Source organism: Vigna radiata, chromosome 3 (genome assembly GCF_000741045.1).
Source record: "Vigna radiata var. radiata cultivar VC1973A chromosome 3, Vradiata_ver6, whole genome shotgun sequence".
Classification (NCBI taxonomy): domain Eukaryota; kingdom Viridiplantae; phylum Streptophyta; class Magnoliopsida; order Fabales; family Fabaceae; genus Vigna; species Vigna radiata.
In genome coordinates this window covers 4,409,190-4,430,150 of record NC_028353.1, presented here as the reverse complement: position 1 = coordinate 4,430,150, position 20,961 = coordinate 4,409,190, and the positions used below count along the sequence as shown (strand labels likewise).

Here is a 20,961-nt window from a genome sequence, read left to right as displayed (position 1 = left end):
AATCACAAATATCTACAATTTATAAATAATTATTGGTTAATTTTATTTTGATATTTAAAATGACCAAAATTAGTAAAAAAAATATTAATTATCAGAAAAACGTGAAATATCTCTATTTTTATTTAGATTTATGTAATTGAAGTTATTTTGATAAAAGTTAAATTCATATTTTTATCTAACTAATTTAAATCTTTTTTAGACCAAATTTATTTGTATTAATATTTTAGTGAGCAATTTTATTTGAATTATAATTCAAAATTAATTTTTCATTTAAATTTATATTGCAATGAATTGTTTTTAAATAATTTAATCTAAAATTGAAAAATTTTATATATAAAAATCTATATGCAGGTATTCATATACAACCGTGTGTGTATATATATATATATAAACTGTAAATACATTTTTTATGATGTCCGAGGGACAACTAACTGAACATATACCATGATAGATTTTTTAGACTGAATCGATAATGGATAGATAGTTCCGGTAACCGACTCCTTGTTATCCTAAGTTGTAACAAAAGTATAAAAATTTCTTAAACGATCTTTTTTAGAGTGAAATACTCAGCTTTAATTCCTAACTACGGTTTATGCGTTCAGTCACAATTTTGGTGGGTAGAGGAATTTATGTGAGTATATGAAGTGCTGAGTTTGGGAACTGCGCAACTATCTCAAAGTGAAGTGCATCTTTTGTGTCTATAGTGTGTTGGACACTAATCGTTACTCACATTTACAATGGTTTGGCTTTTCAAAATAAACTTTCAACAAGATGCGCTTGAGGTAAAATATCTGCTGCATTTCGAGTTAAAAGTGATGTAAAATATTTTGTTATTTTAACTCAAGTTTCTCTCTCAGATAAATCAGAGTTGATGATGATGTTTATATTTAGATAGGGCTGATTGTGATGTTTATATTCAATACGCATTACAACAAAGTTGATAATCTTTGTTTGTTGTTTTAAAGTTTGACTATTGTTGAGTGTATATTCTATTTTATTGATGTATGTTGGGTTGTATTTAAGTTCTGATTGACTATGTACTCCTTAGATATGTTAAATTCGGCATTTTTTTTATATTTGTTGTATGATCTGATTAACAAATGAGGTACACGATACAAACTTGTTCTGTAACTCAGCTATTTTGTTCACTCTTATCCAATATCACACTACGCATCAAAAGGAATATAGGAGTTTAATGATTGTTGCTTTAGTATATCAGAATGCATGGAAAGATATAACAATATTTTAGTAAATTTGTTCATCTCTCTCCATTTGGATGTTGACGTTGTGCTCTGCAGACAATTGGATAGCTGTTGTTTCCATTCTTGCTCTCTCTACTTTCCCCAGCACCACTCTTGAGTCTCCTTCATTTTCAACATATGCATGCCATTGCAAGTTTATCCCTTCGTATAACATTCTCTGATATGTCTTGATGCTCAGCTGCAAAACCTGCTTTACACAGAAAAATGTACCTCCACAACGATATTAACGAAGAACAAAATTATTTTTGTTTTTCGGCAAGGTTATTAAATATCCATGTTTTCAATTTAACTTGTCCTTATACACGATGCTAACCAATATTAATAATTCGTGGATATAGGAAACAAAAGTCTCCATGAGAATAATACTAACTATAAATAATCCATATACTTTTCTCAGATTAAACCAACATTAACATAGCTATAGATACCAATTCTGTTGATATAAGCGGAGGCAGAATCAGGGAAATCATAATTGATCACACAGTTCACACCTTTGAAATCCATTTACCGGGCAACCACATCAGTAGCAATCAAAACCCATGTTTTTCCAGCTCTGAAGTTATCAACAGTATTTTCCCGCTATATAAAAATGTAAGAGATGAGAATTCATAAATCACAAAAAGAAAATAAAAAAATATTCTTTAGAATTGGACTACCTAGATTGAAACGAATGCCAGAAAACAAAAACGTTGGCCATTGGCGAGTGGAAGAAAACCAATTATTTAGGGGTATCTGTAATGATTCACTGTTTTGCAGTTCCCCTTTAATTAGTATTACTATAATATAAAATGGGGATGATGATCAGATGCCATGCCACTCTTAAAATTAAGTGTCATTGATTCATTGGATCAGTAAAAGATCATCATAGATATGGGAAGAATTATAACCATTGGTGAGAACCTATCAAAAGCTAATTTCTAACCTTTGGCAAGGATCATAACCATGATCCAGCATCTGCAACCATAAATCTTCTAGCATAGTGTAGATTTTGCCGCTCTGTGGATGAGAACTGTCTTCTGAGAAGAACACGTGGATCTGATCCTTAAATTCTATCCAACTTTGACCAGGAACCTTCTGTACACCCATTTGTTTCATTAAATGCCTTAGTCTCGCAACTTCTTTCCAGTTGCCGGCAGAAGCATTTATATTAGAAAGTAGCACTAGAGCAGCTGAATTGAAAGGATCGAGTTTTAATATATTTTCTGCAGCTTGTTTTCCTATGTCAACATTACCATGAGTTTTACAGGAAGCGAGTAGAGTTTTCCATGTAGTAATGTCAGGATCAAATCCTGTTTTCTTAATAAAATTCTCTGCTTCATACAAGCATCCAGCACGAGCAAGCAAATCAACTATGCAAGAAACATGCTCTCTTGTTGGTGCAATACCTAGTTCCACTTCCATGGTTTTATACAAGTGCCAACCTTCCTCCACCAATCCAATGTGACTGCATGCACTGAGAACCCCCAGATATGTGACCTCATTAGGCTGGACACCAAGATTCCTCATCATTCTAAAGAGATTAAGAGCTTCATGGCCAAGTCCAAACTGAGCATAGCCAACAATTAAACTACTCCACGAGACAATATCCGGGTTCTGGGTTGAATCAAAAACATCACGAGCATGTTTAAGTGATCCACACTTTGCATACATATCAATCAGTCTATTGCGGACGGAAACATCAACCACTAGCCCACTTTTAACAGTAAAGCAATGGACTTGATTCCCAACTTCTAGAGATGCCAATTCTGCACAAGTACCTAATATGGTAGTTATGGTGATATTGTCAGGCTTATTTTCAGAAACGAGCATTAGCTTAAATAATCTAAAAGCCTCTCCTGCATGTTTGTGCTGCAAGCATGCCGATAGAATTGCATTCCAGGAAACTAAATTGGCTCTTTTACCCAAATATGTGAAAACATTGAATGCATCATGTAGACTTGAACACTTTGTGTACATCGTCAACAAAGAGTTGCATACAGCTGCTTCCTTATCTAAACCTACTTTAATAATGTAAGAATGCATTTGCATGCCTTGGTTACGTGTCAAAAAGCTCCCACAAGGACAGAGTAAGGAGAGAAAAGTAATGTCATCTGGCATCAATCCTGTATGCATCATCTGGCGAAAAAATGATACCGCTTCATTAACATGACCACTGTCAGAAAATGCTGCAATAATTGCATTCCATGACACTAAATCCGGGCTTTCAATTTGATAAAATGCCCTTTCTGCCAAAGGTAAGAATCCAAATTTTGCATACATGTCACAGAGGGAGCACCCGGCAAAAATGTTCCTCCCTAAACCAAGTTTAGCGCAGACTCCATGAATCTGCCTTCCAAATTCTGGTTCGAGAAGGCTTCCGCAAGCACTGAATACACTGCCAAATATAAACTCATTTGGTTGATAAACAGATTGCCTGAGCATATCTCTGAAAACATATAAAGCTTCTATGTCATTACGAAGTTGAGTAAACCCTGTAATCATAGAAGCCCAGGAAATTAAATCCTTCGAGGAAATCATAGCAAACACACCTGAGGCATGTGAAATTTGTCCAAACTTCGTATACATTGAGATAAGAGCGTTTTGTGCAATTAAGTGATGATCATACCCTGATTTAATGACATGACCATGTAGTTGTCTGCCGAAGTCTATATCTGCCCCAATGCAGCAAGCCTTAATGATGCTTCCAAATGTATATTGGTCTGGGAGATAACCTGATCGCAGCATTTGAATATACATGATGATGGCATCATTCTCTTCATCATTCTGCATGTATCCGGAGATCATTATAGTCCAAGAGACCACATTACGCAGCTTCATAGCATCAAAAAATTTTCTAGCATCCTTCAGAGAACCACATTTTGCATACATATTAAGAATATGATTTTGGAGAACAAGGTCTGGCTGACACTTGGATTTTGAAATGTGATCATGGATTTTCTTGCCGTAATTTAGAGATCTAAAGTTGGTACATGCCAGTATTAGATTCGCATAAGTGCTTGGTTCTAGGTGGATACTCGATTTCTCTAGATTGAAATTAAATGCATCAAGTGCTTCTTTGTAATGCTGTTGCTTGCACATCAAGTTGATGTAATTGTTGGTTGATAAATCTGTACTGAGACTGGAGACTACTCTTGTTGATACAATAGGTCTTGTACAATTATATATACATCGAATTTGGCTTGGAATGATCATGGACAGGGGATGTCGACAAAGCAAGTGAAGTTCTTCTTATTGTTGAGAATCTCACTGGGTGTGGTGTCAGGATAATGAAGTCGACACAAATTAGTGTTTGTGATTAATGAAATAAAAAATGCACAATTAGATGAACCCACTTATGTAAAGCCAGGTATTGGGCGAATATCAAGAAACCGCATATGATTATGTAGTACCTGGGCGCAGTGTTGTTAAAATCGCGAGTAAACTCGCAAACTCGTATCCTACGAGTTTACACCACCAAGCGAGCTGACGCGGAGGCTGGATGATAGGAGCAATTATGCGAGGGTGCTCGCTGGATCCGAGGACCATGCGCCGTGTCGATCTTTCTGGTAGGGTTCTGTTTCGCATATCAGAACCAGAGGAGAAGGCCCACACGAGGCACGAGCTTCACGACGACCATTGTTGACACCACCGTCGCACTCACCGGCGGCCGCCGCCTTCGCACTTACGGGCACTCCCCGCCCTCGCTTTTACTCTTTTTTCTTTCCCCGCCTCTATTGCTTTTTGCTCTTCTGGGTTCTGACAAGAGTTGAAAAAATTGGCATGAAATTCTTTATGAATTTGTAAATTTATTAGTTATTTTTATATGAATATGTTATAAATTATGATTTTTTGCTGTACTATGGACTATTTTATGAATTATATATGAATTATTTTAATCATTTAGTCATTTTAAGCCAACAATATTGGTTATTCAAAGTCTAAAAGTTTATTAAGATACCTCATTTTGTAATTTCACTTTACACCTATCATTAATTAGAAATAGAGAATTCTCAAATCTATATTTTTTGGAATCTACAGTTGGAAAGCTCAATGAACTAACCTATGAAGAAACAAAGCTTTTGAAATTTCATCACCCTCTGTTTCTAATGCATTGCTTTTCGGTTGTTCCAATGTTTGCAGGATAGAATATTACGCTAGATTATGCGCAACATTTTTGAAATGCAGTAGACACATGTGCATTTAATTTAATGTAGCATCGCCATCCAAGATACCACCAAAATTATCGTTTAGGAATGAATTTGACCACATTTACTTCTCGTTAATCAATTCAACAACGGAACAAAAATTGTGACATTTAACTTGCTTCTTTATAGTCATAACTGTAGATGTAAATTTTTACTATTTCCTTAAATTCCTGTATCAGCACAATGTCAGACTAATAACGCTTGTGCTTATTTTCTTTAGCATTTTGAGAGAAGGTTTTGAGAAATTTATTTGATCAATCACAAACTGCTTCGCTTGAAGGACTTGAGAAAGCATGCTGCTGCGGTTGTGGAAGTGTGATGTTATGTTATTTGACTATGTTGTTTCGGTAACAATTTTGTAAACAGGAAGAGCATGATTGTTTGAACTAAAAATTGGCTGACCCACCTCCTCTGATTGAAAGAGGAGAAGCCAATAGAGAGCTATTATCTATGAGTTTGGGATTTAGATATACAACAATAACTGTAATATCATCGTGGAAGTGTCTCCTCACTCCTTCTTCTATCTTTTGCAGGTCTGACACTCTCATTTCTCTCTTCCTTGCTGCTTCTCGAAGTGCAGCTTTCACAAGTCTCCTACCAATACCCTGCAACATCAATTACCACCAACCATTAATATTCAGAAAGAACTTTTGCATGATAAAACAACACACACATATCCTTTGGTGGATGTAAAGGAAACTTACATTGCGTGGACTATTGCTGACTATATTCACAACTTCTTGGTTGCTAAGTTGCTCCCACAAACCATCAGAAGCAAAGATGAGAAATTGATCTTCAGGACCAAGTTTATGCACTGATATTTCTGGTTCATAGCTAAGAATTGGCTTAAAGAAGGGTTCGGGTAGTCTAAACTTATTCGGCAGAGGCTCCCTGTTAAATTCTTGTTTCTTCAGATATGCATCACCTATGGATCTTGAAACCTGCAAAGGCCAAATCTGTTAACTTTGAATTCTCATGTTTTATTTTCTTCTCAACAATCAACAAGGAACCACTTAACAATTAATGCTATGAATCTCTCTAATTTTTACCTGTATGAGGCCTTTCACACGCCAAACATTGTGTTTCTTAACCACGATTTGTGGATCATAAGGGTGCCTTGTCCGAACTTCATCTCTCTCCATTTGGATGTTAACGTTGTGCTCTGCAGACAATTGGATAGCTGTTGTTTCCCTTGTTGCTCTCTCTACTCTCCCCAGCACCACCCTTGAGTCTCCTGCATTTGCAACATATAGCATGCCATTGCAAATTATCCCTGCCAAACAACATGTACCGGTAGATGCAATCTGTGGTTTGCTTAGCCACTGTTTCTTCACAACAGACAGAAAACCCTCTTCTGTTGCAGAAAATGCCCTTCGTATAACATTCTCTGATATGCCTCGATGCTCAGCTGCGAAACCTGCTTTACACACAAAAGAGGTTATTAAACTTCTATGGATGTTTGTTTCTATTTGACTTTCTTATATTTTAAATCATTAACAATTTCAGTTTTCACTGCCAAAAGTATGGTCCAAATTATGCTACTTTGCAGTTGTGGTCCAAGTAATTGATTTAGTTTCAGAATATTTGGGTCAAGCAAGAAAATACTAATGGATTTTCAGTCTTCAATTGATTCGAAAAGCATCAGAGAGAAAAAATTGTTCTTCCAATAAACACACATATTGTTATAGTAAAAGTTGAGGGCATATCATACTCTTGACATTGGCGAAGAGATTGTCACTGACAAACTGTGAGGCTGCAGAACCACCATGGCCATCGTATACACCAATAAAGGTTCCTTGAGGCCCCAGATAGTCAGAAGTCAAGGGTCCAGATTCAAGTTGGCTACGATCCTCCAATGAACTATTTGCTTGAATCACAGCCATTGAGAATTCCCCATAAAGATGGTTTCCTAAATCCTTGTACCATAGCAGTCCCTCAACTCTCCCATTTACATCTCCATCATCACCCACAGAAGCTGGCTTCCAGCAGAATCTAACCATAATTTTTTTTTTTTTTTGCAGACCCTTAAAGTAATAAAATATGAAGAAGTTTTCTTCAGCTGCTTATGCTTCACACGCTCTCTTATCCTGAAGTTATATTATATATATACCTAGGAAAAGCAGACATCATAGGATAAGAACAAATTTTAGCTAAAAGCCAAATTGGTATGGGGCAAACTAACTGAGAAGTATACCTTGGGATGACAAGCCAAGTAACTCTCATGCAAGTTCAGAGAATACTGAGGCCTTTTGGTGGCATGTACCTTGAACCTGAGCAGCATGCATTCGGAACTTCTCCGTGTGCCAATTTTGAGCAGCAGACTTAGCTGTAAAAGCACATAAAATTTGGATATGGCAGAGTTGGTCTAAGATTTGAGTGATAAAAGGGAGCAATGGATAAGAAAAGGGGTTTTGGATGTTTTTGACAGAGGATCTTGAGAGCACTGAGACTAGATCTAAGATCAGAAAATGAAAAGAGATTTAAACTACAAACTCTGACATTGTAACTCATGTCCTTTCATTTGTCCCACATGATTTTAATGTTCTGTGGCCATGTGGGTTTCCAAAAGCCTTTCATGGCTAGGATTTGAGTTCCATCACATTAAAAAGGTATAATCCTAAGTGTTAGGTAACTTTGCTTGTCTACCTCTTCCACTTTCCATTTTTCTGGGTAAACGTCGACTTTTCCCTGCTTTAACTTTCGTGATAATGCATGACTTTACTAATCTAGAGTCTAGGACCCACGGGTTTTCTCACCCTTTACCATCATGGGTTCATGCACTTGATTTTTCCTCTCTAATACTTATCTCCACATTTCTGCTACATATCACTTTGTTTAACTCTGCAATACTTTCCTATATGTCTGAGTTGTAACAAGACATAAAAATCTAGGTAAGTGTAAATATGTGATAAAGAAAAATTAGAAACTGAACAACACAACACAACACAACATCTCAGGAGTAAAATATGTCCAAAAAGTGGTCCTTTAACACTTTTTTTCCACAAACATGTTCCGGGGTGGTCAAATAAGTAAAATGGCAAAGTTCACTTTGGCTTTAACCTAACAAATTTAACCAGGAAAAGAAAAATGGACTCTTATCATATCCAGTACCAAATTCATTCACCCAATTTCTCCTGTATGGTCATTTCATTTTTCTGTCACCGACTCACTGCATAATGAATCTGTATTATTCTGATATTTTCTTTTTATTTTTCCAGTCAAAAACCCTGCAACATTTTCATTTGATAAATACTATTTTCTGGATACAACTATGTTAGGCAAAGACTAATCCCTGTCTTAAACAGATATTTAAATCCTTTTGGTGTATAAGGTTTGAAAGGTATGATTGAGAAGGGTGAGGAGAGAGTGCAGCTGTAGACATCAGAAAAGGTATATACGCGGATGAAGACACCTTGGAACTTGAAATGATGCATGCATTCACTGTATGAAACAACAGAGTGTGGTTTTGAAATTCCATCAACTTCAATATGATAATTTGGTGAAGGTGTATTAGTTAGCGAGCAATAGTTTATGGAAAGAGAAGGATTTGTCGATTATATATTGTGGTTATGGATAGTAGCAAAGTGAATGATGGTTTTGCATGGGTTCCACCTATAATAAATTTGGATGCGTGCTCTTCAGAGAATAGTTAGAAAACAGGATGCATGATACAACATATATATAGTATTTAGCAGATTTTCAATGAATAGTCAGGCTAGCAGGTGGCCTTGTCAACTCAACCTCACTCAATATGGAAACATGTAAAACATACATCCAAATTAAATTATTCATCTTTTTTAACATCAATTCATATCCTCACATTTTATTTCTTTTTTTAAATATTTTAAATACCCTATTTCATCAAATTTTATATATACAAGATACACCAAGTTGACCACTGATTCAAGTAATTTAATTACATTTTTCTTTCTAATCAATTTCACCTTTAATTAAGATTTAAGTCAATTGTAAAGTTAGATATTTACAAATTTTAATTTATTTAGTATTTAAATTTTTTATAATTTTAAATTGAGTATATGTGGTTTGATTTTGCATAGCTGTTATCTTGTATCATCATTATTTATGTGTGTCCATACCAACAATAAAAAAACCAGTTCAATTAAGTTTCTATTAAAAAAATAAGTTATTATATTTAGTGCCAAAAATCTTTATATTTTTTGATGTACGTAACTGATTACATTTAGCATTTAAGGTTTAGAATTTTAATTATAAAAATTTAAATTGTTTGATTTTATTTTTTTTTAAATTAATTACGTAAACAAAAATCAAACAACCAATGTGTAGAAACCAAACATTGTCATTTGGTAAAACAATTAGTGTTTTGGAGTTTTATTTTTCTTATTGCTAATTCGTGAGATTATGCTTAGACAACAAAATAAGTCTGCTTTGTTGTTTTAGTTGATAACAGAGTCTCAATTAAAAATATAAAAAATTTAGACATTAAATAGAATAATTTTTTAATAAAGATTCAATTGAAAATATAGAATCTACGAGATATTTTAATTATTTAGTTTTTTTTTCTTTTTAAAATGAAGAAAGAATGATGATGATGGCAAAATGAAACTGTAAAATTAATTAAAAAGTATAAATGTTTTGAACGTTCAATATAATTTTTTTAATTAAAATGGAAATTTGTGGCATAGTTAAAATTTTATTAAGCCAGTAAAATAGTAAGTAATACTAACTACACTTACTCATATCATATCATCAAAATAATTTTAATTTTTTTTATCCATGATACATATCATGGAAATTTAATGTGAACTAAATTTCTAAGAAATTAAGGGTCTCTCATAAATAATAGGATAATGATATTTAGACAACATTTTTTTTGACAACATTTGAACATTGATTACGTGTCAACTTGTGATTGATTAAAAATTATTCAACAATCAATAATAATAATCATAAACATTATTGTGAATAATTTTTGACCAATCACATATTGACATGTAATCAATGTTCAAATGTTGTCAAAAAAATGTTATCTAAATATCATTATCCTAAATAATAGTAGTTTGTCTTAAGATAATTTTATTTTGAAATTGATTTATTAGTCACAACAAGTTTGTTTGTTTGGAGAATTGACTTAGATTAACTTTTGTGATTTTGATGTTTGAATTAATATGTCGACAGACATATATATATATATATAGATTAATGCTTAATCTAATTCATAATAATTTAATCATTAAGAGGATGAAACATATTAAATAAGTTTAATATAACCTACTTTTGTTTTTGCATACCAAATATTTAGGTATCTATAATAGATTATAGAATTTTTGTTTAAGTCTATTAATTTTTCTTTCTTTCATTTTTCTATTATTGTGCTTTAATAATTTTTTTAATGCTTTTACATTCATGTTTTTGTATTTTTTTATTGAAGCCATTTATTAATTAATAGATTAAAAAATGAAGCAATGGATAACGGAATTGATTAAGATTGTGATAGAGAAACACATGGTTCTTGATCTTTAAAATCCTGCATGTACGACAACATTAAACAGTGTTTTCTCTTTCAATAATGGATTTCATAAATGAAATCGTACATATGACTTGAAAACCATAACTTATTATAATAATAAGTTCATATTCCATAAAAATAAATATAAATGATTTTGCATTAAGACATTAAAAAATGAGCCGCACGTCCATCCAGGTAATTCCTGAAATATTTAATTTACTGATAGAATATTAAAAGTAAATTTAAATGATTTGATATTTGTAGGAAAATATGAATAATAGAATAACAGTAGTACATGGGATGCTCGATTATTAGAACGCATGTTACTCGTATGGGTCAATTTTTGGTCTTTCTTTCTGAAGCAACTCATCATGCTTTCTTTATTTCCAACCTATAGTAAGACTAGAATGCCCAACAACTCTTTAACTAATTTTTTTATTCTACAAAACTTTATCATATATTTTTTAATTAAACTCAATCTTATAAATTTAATACTTTAAATAATAAATTCATTTTATCTTTAATTTTTTTAAATTTTCAACACACTCTTTTAAATAGATATTTACATTTTGAGTATAAAAATTGATAACGAGTAACATAATGATCAACAAATAATAAATTTCATTAAAAAAATTTATGATTTTTATATCATTTTAAAAAAGTGAATTTTAAATTAAACTTAATTGCATAAAACTAAACATAAAAATGATATTTATAATTATTTATATATTGTAAGTTTATTGTATCTCTAATTAATGTAATTTTTTTTCAACATTTATTAATCTTGTTTGAAACTAATTTTTCAAAAACCATTTTTCCATTTCGGTATAATCCTTCCATTGTTTCAATTATTTGTGAAAGTGACATCCAACTTGCCTCATATAATATGATATTGAGTTGATGTGAATGATTATGTGACACCTATATCTTCAAATTGCTTTCATATCCCTAAATATTAATTTTAGAAACCTTGACCATAATTCTTGATAATTCGTTTTCAAATTTGTGTAAATATATTTTCCATTTGAGGCCAAGAAAGGCAATGTTTACTTGATGAAGGATTTTGTTAATATGGTGAAAGAAAAAAATGAGAAAGGGATTGATGAAAAAAGGATTTAAAAGATGGAAAAGAATTAATGTAATGTATTGAAGTTATTTCACATGATAAGAACATAATAATAGTTTACGTATGAAATGATTTCACATGTTGGGTTATCAAATTTGTATAAACATAGCATGTTTACGTATGTAATGATTTTTGTGGGAAGAGAAAGAAATAGGGCATAAAGGAAATTTGAATTGAAAGGTGGAGAGTGAAATCCTATAAGTGTAAAATTGGTGCATTTAGTGTATCATATAACATGTTAATAATTATGTGTGTTGTCCTATTTCTAGTGTGAAAGGAGAGGCATAGCAAATGACACCATTCATCTTACCATATTTGTTATTTCCCCTACTAATGTCACTGCCAAATTTTCTATTTCATTTCTTTCTAATTATTATTCATAAATAAGGCCAAGATCATCTCATTTAAATATTTTTTTTAATTAGATACTAAATATGAACTTTGTTTTGTTAAGTTGTACTAAATTGTAGGCAATACTAATTATCTTATTATCTATAATATCTCAAAATCAACCATAGCTTAAAGCTTTATGTTAGACTATACATTTCTTTCTAAGTTCATGTTACGAATTTTCCTCCTAAAACACATGCAATGTGAACTTTTTTTTTGTCTACAATGGGTCCTACCTCCATGGATAATTGTCCTTTTTTCTTGAAAAACAGTATTCCTAGGCTTTCTTTCACTGTTGAAGGATCACATTTTTGCTATATAGTTATAAATGTCTCTCATGTGGATAATGTATCGATTGGATAACCACACTAATGACATAAGAAGTATTTAATATGTTGTGTTATAAGCCTTTTTAAATGTTTTTTAGTGTCATTTTCCTTCCTTTTTAAAAAGATTAAAATATTTCAATGTTCATTATTAGTAACTTTTTATTTAAGTACTTTCTTAGAATCAAATGAACAAAATAAAATGATTGATGACAAAATCATTATTATTTTTTATTTTATTTGATTTATTAGTTTATGTTTTATAACAAAACTTATGAAACAATTTTTTGCTTAAATTTAAACTTTGTTTTTTATTTTTATTTTTATTAATATTTATGATATAATTTTATTTGGGATTATAAATAAAATCCATTTTTATATAAATTTATACTTAAAAGAAATATTTCTTAAGTATATTTAGAGACTGTTATATAGTTTTTAGATTTAATTAAGTTTGAAGTTTTTTTTTATATAAAATTTAATATTCTCAATTGTGTCTTATTATTCATTTTATTTAATTATACTAAAAAATTTATATTTTATAATTTTTCATCTATTATTTATTTTCTCTACTTATTAAAAAATATGAATATTTATGAATAATACAAAAATGATATTATATTTCATACAAAACAAAATAATTTATATTATTTTCATTGAGATAAGTTGTTACAAGAGATCATTTTACAATGAATAAAAATTACTTATTATTTTACATCCATAACAACTTCGTTTTACAGTAACCATAAAACCTTCGTATTTCTTAGGAATTGAAACAAATGTATATATCCTTAATCATTCTTATACTCCAGAAGTTGTATTCCTCCAACAAGCTTATCTTAAAATTTTAATATATCTAAGTAGCTACACAATAATTAGGCATTGTATTAACTTTTAAATAAAGTAATTAAGTATGATGACTTGCTTAACAAAGCAAAGACCAACATTTGACCTACGACATGTAACATGTTCACATGAAATAAACTCATAATCATGAGAATATGACCACGTAACAATGCCATATCTCAAACCATCTTAGCAATAGACAAGGAACAAGATCATACAATATACCATGAAATGTAAAACCATACCACATGGTATCCTTCGTCTTTATTAAATATTGAATCTAGTACATTCCATGGTTCTTCTGGTCCCCCTTTCTAGCAGATTAATTTGTTGTATCTAGTAGATTCCATAGGCCATAATCCCTTTTTATGATCACTGTTATTTTGTTTTTGGCGTTAGTTTGATATTCATATGTTTCTATCTTTTAGTTATTCTGTTGCTAAATACAAGTTAAACTTTGAGCTCATTTGATTTTGAGTGTATGTAAGTAGGGATTTTATTTTAAATAGTTCAACTAAATCACAAACGGTTACATAAACAAGTATAAAAAAGTTGTAAAAAAATGTTAAAGATATGTTTTTCTTTAGGAAAAACTTTTTTTAACACCACTTTTTTAACAAACTATGTGATAGTTTGTGATTGGTCTGTTTTAAGTATTTTTTAAACATAAATTCAAATAGACCAATAAAATGATGACATGTATCTCGTTATAAAAAAAATTGTCAAAAAATATTGTCAAAATATTATTGTCCTTTTCTTTACGTTTTACTCAGTACATTTTGATCTTGTATTATTATCTTGTTTTACTAAGAATCTACGAATTTAATCATAAAATGGAAGAAAAATAGTGTGAATGTTATTTTATTATAAAAAGTAAGGTTTGATTAAGATATAAATTCACAATAAATTTAAATATTTTATTTAAATTTTATTAAAACTTTACCTTAATATATATATACTCCAATTTTTTATATTTTTAATTAAATTTCTATGTTTAATTTTTCTGTTAAATAAGTAACACTATTTATATGCGTGATATTACAAATAATATGTTAATAACTTTTATTAGTTTTATTAAAAACATAATAGATAATAAGAACATCTCAGTGGTTATGCTTTCTGGGTTATCATATATGAAATTATCAAAAGATATAACAACTTCGTTCAATAAGAACAATAAAAATTACTTAGACGGCTAAATATATTATATCATTTCATACATTAAATATATACTCTCAAATTTCTTAGACGGTTAAATATATTATATTATTATATATCTTAGATAAATATTTTATTTTTATGTTTTATTATTTGTCTATTATTGTTTTTTATTTGTATTTTAAATTTAATTCATATTTTTTCTATAAATACAATATAAGAAAAATTAATCACATACGTAAATTTTATTATATTACACAAACAAATAAACAAAATAATAATTACATCGCTCGCTCCATTAATCGAAAAGTTAACTATACAATTTAATTAAAAAAACATAAAAATTGAGTACTCAATGAACTAAAGATTTAATAAAGATTCAATTTAAAATACTCAAACTTATCAATACTTAAAACTTAATTAACAAAAGAAAAACTTCTTTTGAAATTAGGCAAGTTAGTGTCATTTAGAGTAACTTTGAAGAAAGAAAATGAAAAGTTTTTCACAAATACAATATCATTTAAAAAAAAAAATCCAGCAAAATAAACAATCACGGGAAACTAAAGTTTTGAATTTAATCAATTTGAATAATCTTGAACATAGAGTGAGATGTAGACAAGTTTGCCTGCCATGAATGATTCTGATTGTTTGCCATCTGAGCAGTATGCTGAAGCTCGCAAGTTTAAGTTTTATAATGTAAATGGAAGTTACTGCCTCACACCAATCAAGTTATCACACCATTCACTATTCCAAAATACACACTTTTTATAGTTTGACTTGTTCTTTATGCATTTATGACTTCAAACACTCTTAATTGATTGGTTTGTTATGTCCAAGTTGCTGGAAAAGTCACAGCAACTAATGGCAGTGCCATGGTGGTTTTGAGCTCAAACTAGAAACCCAGAAAGACTGAAACACATCTTAAGTTGAAAATTGGTAATTTGTCAACACAAGCAAATTAAGTTGTAGGACAAAAACTACTCGTCTAATATAATGTCTCCACATTTTCTAATGTAATACCTGCTACTATAATCTTGGATTTGGATTCTGACTAATCATTTCAGGTGAAGCTTGAGCAGGACTTGGATTTGAACCATAATAACCATAGCTACCCTGAGAATTATAACCTTTCGCCAATGATTTTGATCTTGAAAGTGAAAGCCTAACATAGAAACAACCGAAATCAGCCAACAAATTCAACTAAAAGATCCAAAATTTCATCAAATGCAATATGACTTCAATTTCAAATGGAACACCTATTTTCGCCATTCTTCAAATTATCTGAGCTCTGATTTGGCGTCTTGCCTGAAATTTGAGGGAGAAAGTTACCGAGGTCTGAATTACAACAAGAAGTATCAGTTAACAGAGAATCACCATCTTTGGTGATGAATGGACTATTGTGGGTATGAGCGAGTGCATGTTCTTCTGCAACATTGTGGTTGCGGACTTCATTTTCTAACAAAGCTGCACTACATAAAGATGATCCGCAGAAGAGTTCACATTTCTCACCCGAATGACATTTTTGCAATGACGGGGTGGACACATTGAAACATTCAAGCTTCTTCTTTAAAAGTTTAAGCTTTCTTTCTGCTTTGTCTCTTAGTTTAATCTCTTCTTTGAGCTTCTTTTCCAGCTCATTAAACTGCTAAAACCAAAGATTTTTATTTTCAATTTTAGGGAGACAAAAATAAAACCACAGAATAAAGTTTATGAAGCAGAAAGCAGAAGTTATGTCATTTTGTTTCCCTAATCTAAGGAAAGAAGAAGCAATGTATGAAAATGACCTTGTTGCACAATGATTCTGCTTGTTCTTTGGCAACCTTTGAAGCCTGTCTCTCTGCTAGTAATCTCCCTCTGAGGCACTCGAGAGCATTCCAACCATCATGTTCTTCCGTTTTCTTGCCACTGATCATTCGAAACAATGTGAATTCCATTTTATTTTATTTTTCTTAGCAGTGACATAACCTATTTGAAAGAAGGTCCGTGAGAGAGAGAATTGAGAAACCCACCTCCATGTGTGATTCTGCTTGACTGTGGCAGGTGTTATTGGCTTGTTCTCTGTCCTTCGGCCGCAGCAAGTTGTCATCTTTGTGTGTTGCAGACAAGTACTGCTGCTGCAACGATCACCGTTTCAGAACTCCGAATCTTTCCTAGTAAAATTTTTATGAAACATTTGTGTTCTACAAAATGAGTCATGCAATGCAGAATTTAAAGACAACATTATATTATTATCACACTACATGTAAACAAAATTGTCGACTTTAAAATAATAATAATGTAATAAAAATTTCACATCGATATATAAAATTATTATTAATTAAAATGAAATTTAATATTTTCATTTATGAGAAATAAAATAAAAAATGTGTAGTTTTTCTTTTATTTTAAAAGGCGGATTGTCATTGATCAGAAAAAAAAAATATTAGAAACAATTAGTTGATTTTTATGTGTTACTGGTTCTATGTTTTGATGATGAGAAAATGTTATTTGTACATATTATAGACTTTCTATTTATTTTATAAGAATATATTATTTTATTCTTAAAATCTGTTGATTTCGTATGCATCATCTTAACCTGTGTGACCCGTTTAAATCATCTCATGACACAAACAGACACACAATGTTACTGATTTTCGTGAAATACCCACCAACAGTTATTGGTTAGTGCACCTTATATTATATAAATTCATTTTATTTTATTGTCACCTAAAATTCAACTTTGTTTCTCTCTCAACAAAAAGAGCATATTTTTAATAAAAATATTTGGACCATTTTGCATTATTTATTTGAAAAACTGAGGGTTCAGAAATATGAATTCAAATATGATTTTTTAGCCTATTCACGGGCGAACGCTATCTTAAAAAGAATTCTTAAGACTCCAAATTTGTCTACCTCAATTGATAACAAGAAAAAGAGATTCAAGTTTTAGTAATGAGCAAAGTTTTCTGGACCAGTGTGGGAAAAAATGTTTTTTTTTTTTTTTTTCAAATCAATGGCATTTGCATCAGGTCAATAGTTCGGATTGTTTTGTATAGATAAAAGTCTAAATGTTATTCAATAAGCTTATATTCGTTTAAATCGTTAGAAAAATATTTGTAAAAAGTATTTCCATATCAAAGTTAATTTAATTTTTGATAATTAGTCGCTAATACAATAATAAATGCATAAACATATTTCCTTACTTAAAATATTTATTTATAAGTTTGATGGTAGATATTTAATTAATATTGGTTTAGTTACGGTATAATTATATTTTACTCTTAAATTGATTATTTGAAGGTTAATTTACTTTAGGAGAGTTTATTTTTATTAATCCAGTTCATAGTCAATCAGTTTATTTAGTGTTCGATTGAGTTTGTTGTCTTGTTTATTAAGCTAGTACTTGACTATTATCGACTGACCTGTTTAATAACCGGCCGATCTTTGTGACTTGTATTTCAAATTGTAGGATATGGAATCTGAACTAATGTATTATCAACTATTTGTTTGATATTTGATCATGTTCATTAGTTTGTGCTCCAAACTAGTACATATCATCTTGACCTGTTTGGTGATTGATTAAACTCACTAATTAACCATTTAAACTAAGTCATTTTTATGATACCAACTACATGTAAGAAAACACTAAAAGTACGGTTGTAAAATAACAATAAACTATAAAGAACTATTTTGACTTTTTGTGTTAGGCTTCCATTGCACAACTCTAAAAAAAGGAATGGAGTGGCGGGGTTTTACTATATTTATGAAATATAGATTAATCATCAAAATGAAAATTGATCCTTTTATGTTGGAAAAAATAAATGCACAAGATTTTTAAATATAATGGTCTTGTTATTTATTTCATGACATTGTTGCTTTATATTAAAACAGTTATTTGTTAATAAAAAAAATCTTTATCAATAAAAATGTCATTGAAAATAATTAGAGGTAATAAAACTCGCTATGTTTTGATATATCTTGTCATTGATTTACTAAAAGCGACAAGATATAAAAACAGGATAAGATAGTAAAATGAGTTAGCATTCGTGATTCGTTTTATGGAATAACCTGCCAACTTTTGTTTCAATTTTTTTAATTTGTTTTTGTGTATTTAATTATAATTGATTAATTAATATTTTTAATTAAATAAATTAAAATCATAATTATATTTATATGTTGAATTTGTTAGGTACTAAACTATAGTACACAAATGTAGAGAAATGCACATAGCTTTATTAATATGATGGGTCTTATATAATTCTTTTATAACTGAATGCAACAAATAAATATTCACGTCTAATAAGTCTAAAAACGTGGAGCCACTAACTGCAACCAATATTTAAGGACTTTATTAACAACAACAAATTGACTAAAACAAATCTTATCCTATATATCATACTCAAAATCTCATTATGAGATGATTAATTTAAGCTAACAACCTTACAAACTCATATTAGATGTATATGCTTGAGTGGTTTGGTGATTAAGTTTGCCATTTGATAAAAAGAACTATAATATACCAACTTTATCTTGCTATCGTTGTTGAGATTGCATAAAAAAGTCGAAGTAGATGTAAATGTGTTTGAGAGAGAGGATTTTTTTGCTATTGTGATGGTTGAACCTATTGTTAGATTACAACACTTTTATCTTCATTTTGATTAAGTTTGTCCATAATTTGTTTTAACCATATGTCTTGAGTTGCACAATAAGCTATTACTATATATTCTGTTTATTAATATATGTTCTACTTATGTGAATGACAATATAATCACTAGTTGCATTTTAGAGTTCTAGTCTACAATCCCTCCACTCAAGTAAAACACATAATGAGACATGTTCTTGCGATCCTTCAAATCTCATGTATAGTCACTATTAGGCTAACAATTCTTTATCACCTTTGTGTTCATAAAGGATTCCAAATTCTCTTGTTCCTTTCACATATCTCACAATTCCCTTTACGATTTGTTTATGAAATTCTATTATATCAGCCATGTTATCATTGATGCAATCAAATTAATACTACTAAAATATAACAACTTCAATATTGCTAAGATAGTAGTCAACAAAATAGAAAGGATAAAGTAAACTTTGAGTCGTTTCCCAACGAACACATAGTTGATTCCTAGCAAATTAGTTCTTATCACAACTATATATATTATAAGTTTTTTCTTCCTACACCTTTTTTTCCTTCTTGCACCCCTTAAACCTTGTAATTTCTAAATTACCTTTCATTACAGTTATAATAAAAATGCTTGTACTTTTAAAAAAAATCCATATTAAGTGTTATAAAAGGTATTTTGAGTTTTGAAACACTCTATAAAAAATAAATTTCAGATTGAGTATTTCAAAAGGTATTTCTGGATTTGAAAATATTTTCTGAAATATTCAATCCATAATATAAAATGTTCTTTAGGTTGAGTATTCTGAAAGATATTTTTGAATATGAAAATACCTTCTTGAACACTCACTTCGAAATGTATAAAAAATAAATTTTGGATTAGATATTTTAGATAGTACTTCCAAATCCAAAAATACCTTTTGAAACATATAATCTAGAATGCATAAAAAATATATTTTGGATTATGTGTTAACATTTAGAAATCTATAATACATTTCGAAACAGACAATCTGAAAAATAATTTTAGTGACTTCATCATAAGAATACCAGTATGTAGGGTTACGAGATCATAGAGGCATAAATTATTTCATTGTGTTTAACGTTTGCGATGGAAGCATTGCATGTAAAATCAAGTTCGAGCGGGACCATAATATGAACACATAGATAAAGTTTGTTAGCAACTTTGGGATGATGGGTGAGGGGTTTTAATGTGACACTCACATGGAGATGTGTTGATAGGTACAACAATGATGATGAGTCACTAAGAAGAGGTGAAGGAGAACCATGATTTAGAGAGGGTTAAATATGTTTTTGGTTTCTTAAATTTTAGTAAAAATTATATTAATCCCTCTTCAAAACTTTGACCCAATTTAGTTCCTCAACTTTAAAAATTTATGGATTTAGTCATTTTAACTAAATTTTGTGAAGTTTATTTAACGTTTCAAATGTGTTTTATGATAGCATTTGATTTGTTTACATCATTTGACACATTTCTACTTCAATGTTAGTTGAGAAATGTGTTGAAACGTTAAATAAACTTAACAAAACTTGGTTAAAAAGAATAAATTCATGTGTTTCTAAAGA

The 20,961-nt window shown here is 30.2% G+C and overlaps 3 protein-coding genes across 14 annotated transcripts; all 3 read right to left on the bottom strand.

The window, feature by feature from the left end:
* Positions 1–460: 460 nt before the first annotated feature.
* LOC106757762 (pentatricopeptide repeat-containing protein At3g53360, mitochondrial) lies at positions 461–5,480 on the bottom strand. 8 transcript variants are annotated; one of them, XR_002667350.1, is made up of 3 exons: positions 1,919–5,075; positions 1,754–1,841; positions 461–1,449 (listed from the first exon to the last, which is right to left on the bottom strand). XR_002667350.1 is itself a non-coding variant. In XM_022779177.1 (3 exons), exons 2-3 carry the CDS (start codon positions 4,452–4,454, stop codon positions 1,793–1,795), a joined length of 2,319 nt encoding a protein of 772 aa, XP_022634898.1. In that variant the 5' UTR covers positions 4,455–4,997; positions 5,302–5,480; the 3' UTR covers positions 461–1,792. The 8 variants fall into 8 exon arrangements, 6 of the variants coding, with proteins under 6 accessions (XP_022634898.1, XP_022634900.1, XP_014496035.1 ...); XM_022779177.1 differs by adding an exon at positions 5,302–5,480 and having other exon boundaries at positions 461–1,841; positions 2,185–4,997; XM_022779179.1 differs by having other exon boundaries at positions 461–1,841; positions 2,185–3,636; positions 3,868–5,075.
* Positions 5,481–5,746: 266 nt separating this feature from the next.
* On the bottom strand, positions 5,747–7,999 carry LOC106757763 (probable protein phosphatase 2C 38). Its single transcript, XM_014640552.2, has 5 exons — positions 7,641–7,999; positions 7,158–7,556; positions 6,496–6,863; positions 6,151–6,387; positions 5,747–6,051 (listed from the first exon to the last, which is right to left on the bottom strand). The coding sequence occupies exons 2-5, from the start codon at positions 7,444–7,446 to the stop codon at positions 5,833–5,835; spliced, it is 1,113 nt and encodes a 370-aa protein (XP_014496038.1). The 5' UTR covers positions 7,447–7,556; positions 7,641–7,999; the 3' UTR covers positions 5,747–5,832.
* A 7,418-nt stretch (positions 8,000–15,417) lies between these two features.
* On the bottom strand, positions 15,418–16,950 carry LOC106756908. 5 transcript variants are annotated; one of them, XM_022778972.1, is made up of 5 exons: positions 16,790–16,950; positions 16,565–16,685; positions 16,290–16,425; positions 16,037–16,085; positions 15,418–15,942 (listed from the first exon to the last, which is right to left on the bottom strand). In XM_022778972.1, exons 1-5 carry the CDS (start codon positions 16,864–16,866, stop codon positions 15,807–15,809), a joined length of 519 nt encoding a protein of 172 aa, XP_022634693.1. In that variant the 5' UTR covers positions 16,867–16,950; the 3' UTR covers positions 15,418–15,806. The 5 variants fall into 5 exon arrangements, with proteins under 5 accessions (XP_022634693.1, XP_022634692.1, XP_022634691.1 ...); XM_022778971.1 differs by having other exon boundaries at positions 15,419–15,942; positions 16,037–16,115; XM_022778970.1 differs by having other exon boundaries at positions 15,422–15,942; positions 16,155–16,425.
* Between the last annotated feature and the right edge of the window lie 4,011 nt (positions 16,951–20,961).

Excerpts from the sequence above, each read along its gene's own strand:
- LOC106757762 (XM_022779177.1), bottom strand. The coding sequence starts at position 4,454 with ATGATCATTCCAAGCCAAATTCGATGTATATATAATTGTACAAGACCT. Across the intron at positions 1,842-2,184 it reads GGTTATGATCCTTGCCAAAG|CGGGAAAATACTGTTGATAA; the intron begins GTTAGAAATTAG and ends ATTTTTATATAG.
- LOC106757763 (XM_014640552.2), bottom strand. The coding sequence starts at position 7,446 with ATGGTTAGATTCTGCTGGAAGCCAGCTTCTGTGGGTGATGATGGAGAT. Across the intron at positions 6,864-7,157 it reads TCTCTTCGCCAATGTCAAGA|GTTTCGCAGCTGAGCATCGA; the intron begins GTATGATATGCC and ends TGTGTAAAGCAG. Across the intron at positions 6,052-6,150 it reads TCAGCAATAGTCCACGCAAT|GGTATTGGTAGGAGACTTGT; the intron begins GTAAGTTTCCTT and ends TTGATGTTGCAG.
- LOC106756908 (XM_022778968.1), bottom strand. The coding sequence starts at position 16,866 with ATGACAACTTGCTGCGGCCGAAGGACAGAGAACAAGCCAATAACACCT. Across the intron at positions 16,686-16,789 it reads AAGCAGAATCACACATGGAG|TGGCAAGAAAACGGAAGAAC; the intron begins GTGGGTTTCTCA and ends TCGAATGATCAG. Across the intron at positions 16,426-16,564 it reads CAGAATCATTGTGCAACAAG|CAGTTTAATGAGCTGGAAAA; the intron begins GTCATTTTCATA and ends CTTTGGTTTTAG.